Below are 14,148 nucleotides of genomic sequence, written 5' to 3' on the forward strand. Positions count from 1 at the left end.
GCAAGCGAGAGGGACTGTCGTTCAAAGTTTATTTACACTATTTACAATACGTAACCCTAAGAGAGAAATACAAAAGGAAATACTAAGTAGAAGGTACGTTTACACAACAAAGGTGTATAACTCTGAAAATGTTCTCAAGTTACGCTTACGTTTGATTGGGATAGCTTGTATTTCGAGATAAGAACACTTAAGTTACTAAACAAAGGGATAATGACAACTGCAACACTAAATTAATAATATGTTTGTTTGCATTTTTCGTTCTATGAACAATTTAAGTTACTTTTTTAAAAAATTGCACGCCTAATGTTCTCTCCATACACCTTTTCAATTTCCTGGTTTCCTTATTTTTCACTTGAAACTTTTTCCTCGCAAAATCATTTCCCGCGTAGTATATACTTAATAAGAACCTTCGTTTGACTCGTTTGATTGTCAAGTAAATTGAGGCAGTGGAAACACGCGCTAACCGACATCTTATCACCTGACACGGGTTTTTTCAGGGTTCGTACCCTTTTTCAGAAACAAATTTCCAGGACTTTTCCAGGACTTTTCCAGGACTCAGATTGATTTTTCCAGGACTCTAAAATTCGCATTAACCCTTTCACTCCTAAGATCTTCATGTTAACTCTCCTTACTGTCTGCCATACATTTTACATTTTTTTTACTTGAGTTTAACAGATTTCCAGAACTTTCCAGGACCAGTAGCCTTTTTCCAGGACTGGAAAGTCCTGGAAAATGCCACAATAAAATTCCAGGACTTTCCAGGTTTTCCAGGACCCGTACGAACTCTGTTTTTTCCGTCGTGACTTCTTGACAGAGCACCTCTAGCCGCAGCCGTTTTTGGGATGTCACGCAACAGTCCCCCCAAAGTAACCGTTTCTTGCGGGGGGGGGGGGGGGGGAAGAGTTGCGTGACATCCTAAAAAAACGGCTCCGGAGGAGACTACTATTTACCTCCCTTTGGAAGGGAGCCTCTAAATCTCACGAAGCGTGACTGTCACGAAAATTGTTCACGACATCTGAGTCACGCAATAGCCAACTTGAAGTCACGCGCAGTTTACATTTTTGATTGAGATGTTCCAGGCATGTCGATGTCAACAGTTCCGTCACCCAGTCCACTAACGGCCAGTAGATTTGCCGTGCCCGTGACGTCAGGAGGAAGACCCCGCACCCCGGCAATGTGATCGAGGTCAAAGTCCAGCGTGGCGTCGACGTCAAAGGTACCTGGGAAGATAGGAAGAAAACCGGTATAGCTTAGCCAATGATCTGATCAATGTCTGATTTCTCAACAGTCATTGACCTAAGTGCCATAAGAAATTGTCTTATAAACAATATCTCGCAACGCTTTCGCTGCAGCCATAGTTACACGTGCTGAACGTTTGGAAACGATTGTAGCCTGGGTAGTAGGCCTAAAATGAGAAGGAAGGTTGAAAAAACCAAGGGACGAAAAGGAATTAAACTTTAGTTTTCAGTAACGTATTTCCCATTTCTAACACGTTCCTCTCCTCCCCGTCATGCAACATGTCCCTTAGGTCTCTTTCATTAGAATGCCTTGCGTGATCAGCAGATTAAAATCTACAACTCCATGCCTCTGGTTTGAGGCAGAGTCACACCGCAAAGTTTAAATAGAATACCTGCAGTGCCTGCAATACTTGGGTCAGCAGCAGCACTCGCATCGATGGCCGCATCAATGTCAAAATTTGGATCCGTCACATCAAGTCCAGGGACTCCAGGACCTAACACAGAACACGCAACGAGATTTAAAAGCCTAATTTCCACATATAGCTTATTATCGACTTAAAACTGATAATGGTAAATTAAACTCCGTAGCGAATTTTGCTTCGACAACTGGTTGACGCTCGAAATATCAGTTCGCCAAGTTAGCAATGGCGGTTAATTTACCTTTTTCAATTTCAAGTTGAAGGTTAGCACTTCTCCACCGTAAAACAGTTAAACAGTCTCTTTGAAGACAAACTGCTTTATCCTTCCACGTAAGTTCAGTTCTTTTCACCAGTGACTTTCCAAACTAATATAAATTTACCTTGGTTTGTGCCTTTCAAAGAGATGGAATTTGTTAAATCGGGGAACGCTCTTTTTTCCCTTTCGCAACAGATTCACAAACAACGGCCAATTTTTCACCAGCCACCCCTCCCTTATGTTTTTAACATACCTAATCCTGTATCAAAATCCAAAGCCGAGCTGCCTGATACAATTCCAGGGGGGAGGTGAGAAGCTCCAGATAGATTCTGAAGAATTCCTTCCAAATCCGTGCCGTCAGCGTCGAACAAATCGGCAGTCGAGGGCAATCCCTCGATTCCCGCGGGAACGATCCCTAACCCGCTCGCAGCTGCTATAGAGTCAGAGCTCGCCATAGCGACGTGTTGACCAGCTGAAGCACTGCCTGAAGAAACCACTGCTGACCCATCTAGCCCAGCTGTTACGTCAGGGAATGATGTTCCCATGACGAAGTTCGTCCCTGAAACGGCCGCGAGATCAAACGAAAAGTTATCTCCTTCGATAGAATCTGAGATCACTGTGTCTTTGTTTTTAGACGTAGCTTGGCTGCCTGTTAAGTTCCCTCCGCTCTTAGGGACCTCCTCGGGCAGTTGAAAGTTCTGAATGACGTATTCATCATCACGTTTACGCTTGAGTGTGATTTTCAAGTTCGGCGTTTTTGTGGAGTCGGACTTCTTCTCGGGCTGTTTGGCGGCCATCGAGGGAGCATCTGCCGCAGCAGCCGCTACCTCAGCCGTGGAGAAAGAAAACGTCGGCGATATGGAAGAAAACGGAAACGCGCTGAACGTAGGAGATGGCGTCTCGAGAGTAAAAGCCGTGAACGATGGTGACGTGCCCAGGAAAACGGGCGTGTTCGGATTCGATGGAGTCCCCACGGCCGCACCGAACAGCGCGGCACTGGGAGGGAGTGACAGGCTTGCTAGTTTGGCAGCTGGTTGCCCTGTGCCCAAGGGAAGCGGAAGTTCTTCACTGGCCTTGACCGGAAGTTCCTCTAATTTGACGCTTTGCGCTTTTCTTATGATGCAACGCATTGCAGCTGGGATTGATAGACACCTGTCAATAAAAAAGGAATACCAGTTTGCCCGTTCGAAGCAAAGGAAGAGGTCGAACATGTATTAAAATTACTTTGTGCATAAATAAAGAGCCCTCTCAGCTCTTGGGGAAAACACATATTAAAATATGTTTAAATAAAAAATTTTAAAAAAAAATCAAGGAGAACAAACTTCAAACTTGGCGTTGGTACCGAACCTAAATCAAAGAAAAACATCGACTAACAAAAAGGAGGACACAACACTGGTCACCGACTGCCTCCCTTGAGTTCAGACAAAATGGACGGTCTGGATGAAGGTGCTGGAATCAAAGTTATCAGTCCAATTTTCATTGACTTCTCAGCTAGCAAGCAAAATAAATTTCAGGCCATTTCTGAACTCAGTTGCAGATCTCAGATCTCTGCTATCAGCTGAAAATAACAATGCTCCATTTCTCGGCTGACAGTAAAACTTTTGCCGGACCAATTCTCAGCTATTGGTTAAACCCTTTTTGTTCCACACGCTTAAAATAATCACAAAATGTTCACCTCTGAGTCACTCTGGAGATGTAATCATTGGAGCAAAAGAGAGGTTTTCCAGGCACTGTGGTCAGAGTAGCTTTTACGGTAAGATCTTCAGAGACGAAAAAATCAACTGAAACAAAAGACAGATGTAAATTCCTCTGCAGTCCGTATAAGAAAAAAGCAATTTTTTTGAGGATACGTTAAGGGTGGTGGAATGGTAACAGGCTTCGTCCACTGGTCTCCGTTCACTCCGAGGGTTTTGTGTCACGTTTTCGGGTAAAACTCTCACTGTAATGCAATCTTTCTGATTCAGAAGAAAGGTTGTGTGACAAGGTTTTACGTGACAGGTGGTCAAACACTCCTCTTTTGATTTCCACACAGTGTTGACATGATATTGACATTCTTAGGAGAAATTAAAAGCTGATCATTATTTAGCTAGTGCACTTACTGGAAGCCATGCTGGATGTACACGGATGTTCAAAGGTCACTGTTAAAGTGAATGGTTCTGATGCTCTCAGCTCAAAAAGGAACTCCTCGCTATTAGGTTCTGAAACAGAATACGTAGAAAGAAAGTATCATTCGATCAGCTAAAGCTTTAAGTGTGCTTATACCAACGTTCTTCTAGGGGGAGGTGCGGTGGCCTCATGGTTAGTGTGCTTGAATCTAGATCGAGCGGTCCGGGTTCGAGTCCTGGCCGGGGACATTGTGTTGTCTTCTTGGGCAAGACACTTTACTCTCACAGTGCCTCTCTCCACCCAGGTGTATAAATGAGTACTGGCGAATTTAATACCTGGGGTAACCCTGCGATGGACTAGCATCCCATCCAGGGGGGAGTAGAAATACTCCTAGTCGCTTCATGCTACAGAAACCGGGATAAGCTCCGGCCTGATAAGCCACTGGCTCGCAAGCAAGCTTTACCTAAACCAGCGTTCTTGGTTCGCCTCCCCAACATTTCTCTCCGACGAAATCGAGGAAGACTGCGTGACAAAACTATTACGTGACTAAGTATTGCTAGTAAAGGATTACATGACGCATTAAATCACTCACTCTTCTTGAGAGGTTTGTGGCTTCTTAGCGCACTCGTTAATAACGTGTTGAACATTGCTTGCCTTCGAAGTAACTGAAATAAAAATCGTACACAGAGTCAGAAATGAATTTAAATTAAAACAGTACCTATTGTTTTGAAGCAATTTCTATGACTAATAATCCAGCCAAGACAAAACGAAACGTTGTCTGTTACTTAGCAACCATACCACCGAAAAACGCGCGACAAACAGTTTTTCTGGCACTGGATTCCAACCGAAAACGGGTGGGACAGTTGCAACCTACTTTCACTCACCATTCAACTAATCGCTCATGTTTTCTCTCATAAAAGTGCACGGAACGAGTGGAGAAGAATAGTGGGGATACGTCCACCACCAAAATCGTCAAACTCGCCAATACGTTGGGACCTTATCTGATGAGATCATTTGCAAAGTTATAACTGGCGAAAAGTCGAAAAGTCGCAAAAACCACCAAGCTGATTTGGCTTTGACAAAATTGAATAAAATTCGCTAAAATCGTCAAATTCGCCAAAATGTTTGGACCATCTATGATGAGGTCTGATGAGATAATTTGCACAGCAATGGCTGACAAAAAGTCCCGAAAATCGTCAATTTACCAGGCTGATTTGGCTTCGACAAAATTGACTTAAATTTCGTCCAATCCATGAAAATTCATTCAGTTTGACGAAATTTCGTCAAATCTGCCAATTTCGTTAATGCTTACATCTCTGGACATAAGTGGGATAGTGGGGAGGTGTACCGTACCGGTATTATATCCGGGATTTGACTGGGGTGTGTAAAGCCTATCCTGAACAGCAACAGTCCCATCCCAGAAGGCTGCACGAGCTCCTCAGCTGTTGATTGGTTTTCTGTCACGTGGTACACATGGTAATGCTGTGGTAAACTCTGTAACGATAACAAAATACATCCCAGAAGGTAATTTAGCCAAGAACGATGGAAAAATAAAGGAGAGAAAAAGAATTCAAAAGCTTCAAGTAGCAACTTGACAAATTGGAGACAACACGGTTTTTGCACCAATCGGAAACACAAATACCAATAACGATGATTCTCGCATACCGCGTAATACGTATTTCCGTGTTCACCAGATGAAACGCCTTTTTCTTTTAACCACTGCAAAACAAAAGTAAATGAACACTTGAAAACATAAACTCATACCCACAGCTGATAAATGATAGGTGTCAATCGGTGGCAAGTTTTATAAGAAGATCAACAAAAGATTTCAGTCACGGAGTAAACGTTTGCATGGGCATGTATTAACTCGTTTTCCAAAGTGGTGAAATTCGGTACGAGACTCCAGACTATGGCAGAGCATGAAACGATCTATAACATCAAGTAACAAGAACGTTATTCCCGGAAAATCCTCATAGAAAACTCGAAGACTTCCGATTCTTACCATCCAATAAAAAAACTAGTACGAACACCAACGAGTCTTCAGAAACTTGAAGGTCAACAAATCGATGTGTTTGCAATTACGACGCTTTTCCAAGCAAATAAACTGTTCTTACCTCTCTTATTATCAGGCTGTCGATTGGTACTCGTGACGAATGAGTGAAAGTGCCTGAAAAGTAGAACAAGATAAATTGAATTGAAGTTCAAAAATTAACCTGCTCAATCTTTGTTGTCCATTTGCTTATGCCTGGTGTTGAGTTGTTTTAGATATGGGGCAGTGCAACACTTAAAATGTATTGAATGCCGCTTTAATGTTGCGAAAGACTTCACAAATAAAAAAGTTCAGGATGACTTACGATAGAAAGGGATCGCAATATCGACAAACTTGAAAAGCTAGATAGTTCGATCAAAAAAACCCAAAAGTAATGGTGTGATTTTGCCAAACAGTACACCACAAATGACAGGAACCCATTGGGAAGTGAGGATGACTAACGATGACAAGGATGGAAAGGACTGCAATATGGAAAACTTGAAAACGTGAGGCCTCCATGCAGACCCTCTTTGGGCTCGTAACGCAATCACCACTCGATCCTCCATGTGATTGTGCAACTAGTCCATGAGGCCCCAAAAGGTGTGGTTTTTTAGCCGTTTGGTCAGAAAAGGGTACTGATTTTGGCCATTGATTTTGGTCTCAAATAGGGTATGCTTTTTGCACTATAGTCTTGAATTGGGTATTTTTTTTTAAAGAAGCTACTTAATAATAATAATAATAATAATAATAATAATAATAATAATAATAATAAAACTTCTATGGGACTTCAGTGTGCGAACAGACCATGAAATAGGGGCTAGGAGACCGGGTTTGGTGATCATTGACAAGAGAGACAAGAGCTGTCAGATTATAGATGTGGCAATTCCAGAGGATAATGGGGTGAGAGAGAAGGAAGATGAAAAAGTTGAAAAGTATCAAGATCTAGCAAGAGAAGTTCGAAAAATGTGGGGTGTGAGGACAAAGGTTATTCCAGTGGTAGTGGGAGCATTGGGATCAATACCACTGAGATTGAAGGACAATCTGAGAGCCATTGAGGTGGGCATTCCTGTTGGACTGATCCAGCGATGTGCATTGTTGGGGTCGGCAAGAATTCTTAGAAAGGTGCTGGAGATGTAGAAAGAAGAGAAAAAGCAAACAAGGGGTGTTTCTTGGCCTCCCTAGGCAACTTGTTGTTGCCCGGAGCCAATGACGAAACCAGCTTCAATATCATCAATAGCTGTGCGAATCTTTAATAATAATAATAATAATAATAATAATAATAATAATAATCGATATTTAAACAGGGTGACCCCTTCAGTCGCAGGACTGGTATCAACGGGGGCCCTGTATAACGTAAAATAAAAAGAGCATGTATGAATAATATATATCTATAAAAAACTAACTACTTTAAAAGATACGCTGAAATGTTTAAAAAATTAAAAAGCTTAAAAAGGTAATAGCGTTCTCATAAAAATTGGATATCGAATTGAAAATGTTCTAAAAAATAACCTAAGAAAAAAAATCGGAGATAGCCTTGAAACGTTCCATAGGTGGCAAAATCTTTATGTTCGTTGGAAGGCTATTAAATGTGCATGCACCATGATAATCTATGATCTATAATCTAATGATAAACTTTATCATCATTATCGATATGGGCCATCAACAAAAGCCCTTCACAATGCCTTTATTATCGGTCCGAGCTAGGAAAATAAGCATAAGGCAGGTCTGAAACAGGGTATTGTCTTAAACTGAGGGTATCATATTTTTGGTCAAGTTATAAATAGGGTAGGGAAGGTCACAGATTTTGGTCCTAAATAGGGAAGGGGTTTTTGGGAAGCAGGCCGCACACCCTACCCAATTTTTCTGGGAATGCCACCCCTCCCCTCCCCTCCCTTCCCCCACCCCCCCCCCCTCCCTAAGAAAAAATGTAGTGGCATTTTACCTGCTTTATTAAGAACTTCATAAATCTTGTGTACAACCTCCACTGTGGCTGGCAATGGCTTACAAAGCTCTAGCACAAACGATGCATGGAACTCCTCACTGTTGTTGTCATTTAGTGGCTGATACTTGACACTGAAACACAAAGCATTGATAAAGCAATGAGAAGCATAGGTCCGCAATACGTGCAGACAAGCAGATATTACTTGTTGTCATGAGTGAGTGACTGCAGGTACACTTGCTACAGTAACAGGACAACACCTCACCTTGAGCTCAGTCCCAGCATGCCATAATTCACAGGCTCTACAATAAGAGGGCTGATGGGCAGTGAAGACTTTTGTGACTGTTCCAGGGAAACACTCACTTGGTAACCAAAGTCTCGAGGTGGGGGGTCTGCATGAAAAAGGGTCAATCATTAAACATTCCATCCACAAGGGCAATAGGCCATTTCTGAGTTGCCTTTTGCCTCTGTGTCAAAACAGGTCTTCATGCGAAACCATTCATTTGAAAATGTGTTCTGCCTAAAGTTCATTTTCATGCAAATCAAACTCATTTTCATATGAAAGGTTTTGCATGAGGACATTTTTTGAAACAGAGGCACAAGGTAACTCAGAAATAGCCTATTATTTTCTTACTTCTCTTCAATCTCCAATTTGAAGCAGCACGCAATTCACTCACATTCACTCTGCACCTTTCCCTCAATTTACAGATTATTGCAAAACATTTTCCTCACTTGTGAGAATGTCAGGTCCCAGGTTACGTATTCCTATAACGTGCAGTTCTAGAAAATATCCATACTCCCCCGACAGAAAGGATTGGAATTTCCTGGGGGTGGGGAGGGGGTTCTGTAAGAGCAAAAAACTTAAAGAAATATATGAAGCTTAATTGGAATTTCCAGGGGGAAGGGGGGGAGGTCTTAAAAAAATCCCTTCTGTGGGGGAGGTATGAATATTTTCTGGAACTACACAATGCAATATTAGGAACCCCTATAGAGGTTTTGAATTCCTCTAAAGAGAAACCAGTGGATTAGGGGTTTTAATTTCCCATTCTTACCATTTTAAAAGATAGACATCCAAACTTTATTTTGCCACTGAATTTAAAAATTGTGAAAATTATCAGACTAGTTCCACCTGGTACTAACCAAAACCACAACTACATGCAAAATATGATTTCTGATTAAATAAATAATTCTTGTTAATATTTATTTCAGTCTGTAAATTACTGATGTTACCTTCTCTAGTAAAATGGCGATCCTGCCCAGGTCTTTTAACATCCAATAGTTCATAAGGAGATGCAAAATATGCAAGGCGCATTCGACGACCTTCAAGTAACAACATGTATAAAGACAGTCTGTGAGCAAATCTGAATAAACTCTGTCAGCCCAGGGAAGGAAATATTTTAATTCTCTCCAACAGTGAAGGCTGCTGTTTACACTAGTTATACCAGTTTGGTCATACACATGTAAAACTGTCCCTATCATGTGTCTAAACCTCCCAACAGCTTTACCTTATCATAATTTACAAAACAATCCATGGCACTCTGTAGCTGTTAAAAACAAGTCTTTTGTACATCATGTTGTTAAGCTTGCAGCTGGCGAGTGAAACTTGGCCATAGGTTTGACTTCAGTTGGAACTCGAAAATGTTTTTTACGTAGTTTGTGTGATTGATTGATTAATACCTTTTTCCTATTACAAGATTATACTTTTTATCACAAACCTCCCTGTCGTGGAGTGACAAACCCAACTGGGCATTGTGTAATTGCTTCTGTTGAGCTGATGTCTGTTCTGATAAAATTAAATTAATTCAGAGTTTTAACGATCTGGCATTTTATGAAACAGTGTTAACATTAAAAACAATTTTGGTGAGTTGCATATAAAATAAAATGCATTTCTAGCTGTTTGACTTATCAGATATTCAAACATTTAAGATGTTCTGATATCGAGCAGGCCTTGAATTCAACAAAAAAGGCACTTGAAATCTAAGAAACAAAACTCTTTCTCCCTGAACAATATTCATCTGATTTACAAAATGCATTCACAACAGTATTGGAGTTCAAGAGCCCATTTCTGAGTTGCCTTAAGCCTCTCTATCAAAGCAAGACCTGGTGCACAACCATTCATATGAAAATGAGTTTAATATTATTTGCATGTGAATGAAATCTCATTTTCATAGGAAAGGATGGGCACCAAAACTCACTTTGAGAAAGAGACTAAAGGTAATTCAGAAAGACCTACAATATTGCTCCCAAGTGCTAAATGAAAACCTGTTGACTCTTGCAATTTTGCAACCCACAGAGATCAGCACAGTACATAGAGGTATATAAAACATGGGACATCTGGGCACAACAAAATAAACAATTATGATCACAGAAAATACTACTACCCAAAGAATGTTGCCATCGTATTGATATCAGTTTCCACTGCTTTGAGAGCTGCAAGGATCTTTGGTTTTTGAAACCTGAAAAAATTTGTTGAGATGTGCAATAAAATTATTGAGAATAATGGTAGCTCAATGACTGCAGTCTACACATCACACATGTATTTATTTAGATTGTTTATAGTGTTAATAATGGTTATCATTACCAATCACAATGTCTGAACATAAAAATTTAAATAACAGTGCATTCTGTATAACATCAAGGACAGGTAAACATAAACATTGACCAGTATCTACTAATTAATATTACTTACGTGTCACGAGATAATTGGTACAGGTCACATAATCCTTGTAAATGGCATAAAAATTCATCATAATCTCCCTCCCTGTGAAAAAGCAAAATGTAATTATTTATTAACAATCTAAAAAATACATTATAGAGCAGTTTTCAATTGAGTGTTGAAAGTAATCAGGCAATTACTTTGGTTTTGGTTTTGGTTTTATTAAAGTTTTAGATTGGCTGAGTAGTCTAACTGGCAAGTTATTGGTTTGGTTTTGGTTTTACAACACTCAGTTGAAAGCCACTCTGATGAAACATAATGAAGTGGCACTATTGTACAAACAGGAGGGCTTTAAATCAAGATGTCAAGACTGCTGCCCCAGATGTTATACATGTATACTTGAATTGTGTTAAAAGGTTGTCTATGCCTAGAACAATGAATCAAAGAGTATTATTCGTCAGTGGAGGAATCAACTGTGACCACATACCTTAGAACTCTTGTTAACTCAGGACAACTCTGTGGAGGTAAAGCAAAAGCCAGTTGACATTTATGACTTTGTAACTGAGCCCTAACCACAACGCATTACTGTCACATCTCAAGAAGTGTCTCAAAAATATGTACAGTGTGTAGAGTTCTCTCCATAAAGGACAACAAGAGCTTTGGAGCTACTTCAAAATTATCAAGCTACTACTATAAATAATTTGAGCATGTAAAATTTCAGAAGCCTAAAAACATCAGATAAAATTAAAATCATCCCCAGTTTTTTGCAAGTAAATGACGATCTAAATTTGTAACCTACCTCAGGATCACCTGTATGAGCGACTTTCACTTCAGAAACTGTTCCATCAGTGTCCATACGAACCTACAAAGATTGACCTCAGTTGAAGACAAAGATCAACTTTTGTTCAACAAGTTCACTATGACAAAAGACTGCCCACTTCGAGGTTTGTTCCCGTCAAAATGGTCAAGAATATTAGGAAAAAGGACCAGGGCATGAATTCCAACTCCCCCAGACAACAACTAAGAGATACAAAAACCTGTTCATGAACAGATGCGTTTTTAAACTTGTGCAGATTTTAAATTGTATTCACCTTATTATTTCACCATATACATTAATTTGGAGATTTTAAATTACGTAGATCTTAAATTTTATTCATCTTGCTTTCATTCAGGATTTGATTTCTAGACTCACATCTGCTGTCTGATAATTTTGAATAAGAAATAAAGACTTCATTCATTCATTTATAAAATATCACCAAAGGTAGAATTCCAGAAATCATATCAAGGCTGAGCTAAAGTTTTATATTACCTACATAAAATCTGAATCAACATGCCATTGAAAATAATTTAAGTAACACTCCCAACATAAAAATAAATGCTGTGTATCTTCAGGACTCACTTCTAATATCTTATGTTAAAACTGTAATGGAGAGACAAGCCTAGAATATTGATATTAATCACTCTTAAAGGACATCAAAGAATTATTAATTTTCACACACTATATCTGCAGTACCTCAACATAAAACATGTCTGAATTAATAAAGCAATCTCGTCCACTTTCAATGAACTTCAACCTGTCAAATATGACAGACAGTGAGATTAGTATCAACAAATTATTACAAATAGCAATTTAGTTTTGGTTGATACGATGGAATATTCTTACCCAACTTTTCTTGTAATAGCTTCAAGTCTCTGTGCAACAACTTTTGTTGACTTCTCTCTCATCGCACTCCGTAGTTTATCCAAACATTCTGAGATATAATTTTTCACAGGGGCAAGATTTTCAATCTGCTGCTGCCTTTCCTACATAAAATACAAGAGCATTAAGTTTCCAATGGTTTAAACGGTTAGCACCTAATAAATAAATGTCACTGCTGCATAGCAAGTAAACATATCCAGAATCTTATTTCCTCTAGTTGAAACCTCTCTACCATGGCCTTCTGTCTACACCAGGGCTGTCGTAAAATGGTTCAACTGTGCATCACACTGCATTGAGAATTCGGGGCTGTCATTAGTTTTGAATCATCTGTAGTCCAAGGTGGGGTTGTTCAAAGGATGATTAAGCTAACCCAGGCTTAACGAGAATTTTGTTTCAGTTTTGCAACTTTTTGGTGAGGTTTTTTGTTTATATTGTTTGTCCTTCTGTTTAGAGTTTGAATAACTGCAAACTACACAAAACATAAACAGTGAAAATATTTTTATACAAGAGAAATTAATATTTTGGTTTACTTTTAATCCTGGGTTACCGCTAACCGGCTTTCAAACAACCCAGCCCAGTTCTCCACACCCATAACAAACATGTTACTTTGCGGGTGAATTCTGTGAATTCCACTCTTAGTACCAAGGCAAAATCAAGCATACTCAACTGTACCAGATGTTATAGGTTACAGCCCTTAATGTCAACCCTGGATTGTGATCCTAAATCTTACCAGAGAAGCTTTGATGGCTTTAGCAGGGTCAGGCCAGGTTGCACAGCTTTCACACTTTGACCTGATACTGTTCAATAAGTCAGTAAACTTGCTGTGTTCCAAGTAGAAGTTCAACGACCCAAAGGCATGAACTGCAAAGTGAAAACCATTTTTAAAAAGCAGGCTACTACAATAATAATTATTATTATAGCATACTTAAAAGTGACTGACACAGATTTGTATATACTATGCCAGCTGAAGTGCATTCTAAGACAAGCCAAGTACATGCATCTATACCAACTCTACTGAATTATCAGGGAGTCTCCAGACAGAATCTCTCTGTCTCCCGTATGGGTCACCAAATCTCCCAGACAATATGAATGAAAGTGCTTAAAATACATTTTTTTCAGACATATTTTACATGATTTTTGGCATTTTTGGGCAAACGTTTGGATATTTGATGCATTTTTGCACTTTATTTGGTGGAGCTCTACTTTGAACAATTTTGTTCATGGTCAAAAACAGTAAAATTGGTGATCTCCCAGATTTGCTTTTTTGGGTTGGATTCTCTGGATATGCTTTTGTTTTTGTAAAAAAGCAAATATACAAGTGACCTGCAGGAAATTTACTCTGGTAAACCAGCTTATTTGCAAATTAAAAGCGTTCTGTGATCAACACATTACATGTAATTTCCCCTTAAAAAACTTCAGAGTGCCAAGGAGAGAGTAGATGAGAACAAAGGAGGATTTGTCAACAAATCGCGGAACTCTCCAAAAACGAGCAGGTCAAAATTAATCAAAAATACTGAAACAGCCGTTCAATGGGATACTTACTCTTTGTGCCATCAAATTCCTTCCCTTTCAGTCCCAATTCTTCTTCGTAACTGTTGACAAGTTCCTTTAGTTTGAGACAACACGATCCACAGGTTCTTGCTTCCACTGCAGCCGCCATTTTGTTTCCGTGAATGTAATTGTCATGCGCGCGCCGCTGCTCAAAAGTGGATTAAGATCTGAACGCTTGATTGCTTTGAAAGCTCTTGGACGCTTATGTCTCAAGCGAGCAATCAGTTTTATTTCAGAACCCCACACCCATTCATT

The 14,148-nt window shown here is 39.7% G+C and overlaps 1 protein-coding gene across 1 annotated transcript; it reads right to left on the minus strand.

The window, feature by feature from the left end:
- Positions 1 to 814: 814 nt before the first annotated feature.
- LOC145503043 (mediator of RNA polymerase II transcription subunit 1-like) lies at positions 815 to 14,135 on the minus strand. The gene is made up of 21 exons (XM_081482467.1): positions 13,885 to 14,135; positions 13,073 to 13,203; positions 12,307 to 12,446; positions 12,157 to 12,217; positions 11,443 to 11,505; positions 11,131 to 11,159; positions 10,677 to 10,748; positions 10,369 to 10,443; positions 9,703 to 9,770; positions 9,218 to 9,307; positions 8,253 to 8,379; positions 7,991 to 8,121; positions 6,134 to 6,186; positions 5,685 to 5,738; positions 5,373 to 5,513; positions 4,612 to 4,684; positions 4,013 to 4,111; positions 3,589 to 3,694; positions 2,167 to 3,065; positions 1,631 to 1,732; positions 815 to 1,220 (listed from the first exon to the last, which is right to left on the minus strand). Exons 1-21 carry the CDS (start codon positions 14,000 to 14,002, stop codon positions 1,054 to 1,056), a joined length of 2,799 nt encoding a protein of 932 aa, XP_081338593.1. The 5' UTR covers positions 14,003 to 14,135; the 3' UTR covers positions 815 to 1,053.
- Positions 14,136 to 14,148: the final 13 nt, after the last annotated feature.

The sequence above is a fragment of the Orbicella franksi genome, chromosome 11, assembly GCF_964199315.1.
Source record: "Orbicella franksi chromosome 11, jaOrbFran1.1, whole genome shotgun sequence".
NCBI classification, from domain to species: Eukaryota; Metazoa; Cnidaria; class Anthozoa; order Scleractinia; family Merulinidae; genus Orbicella; species Orbicella franksi.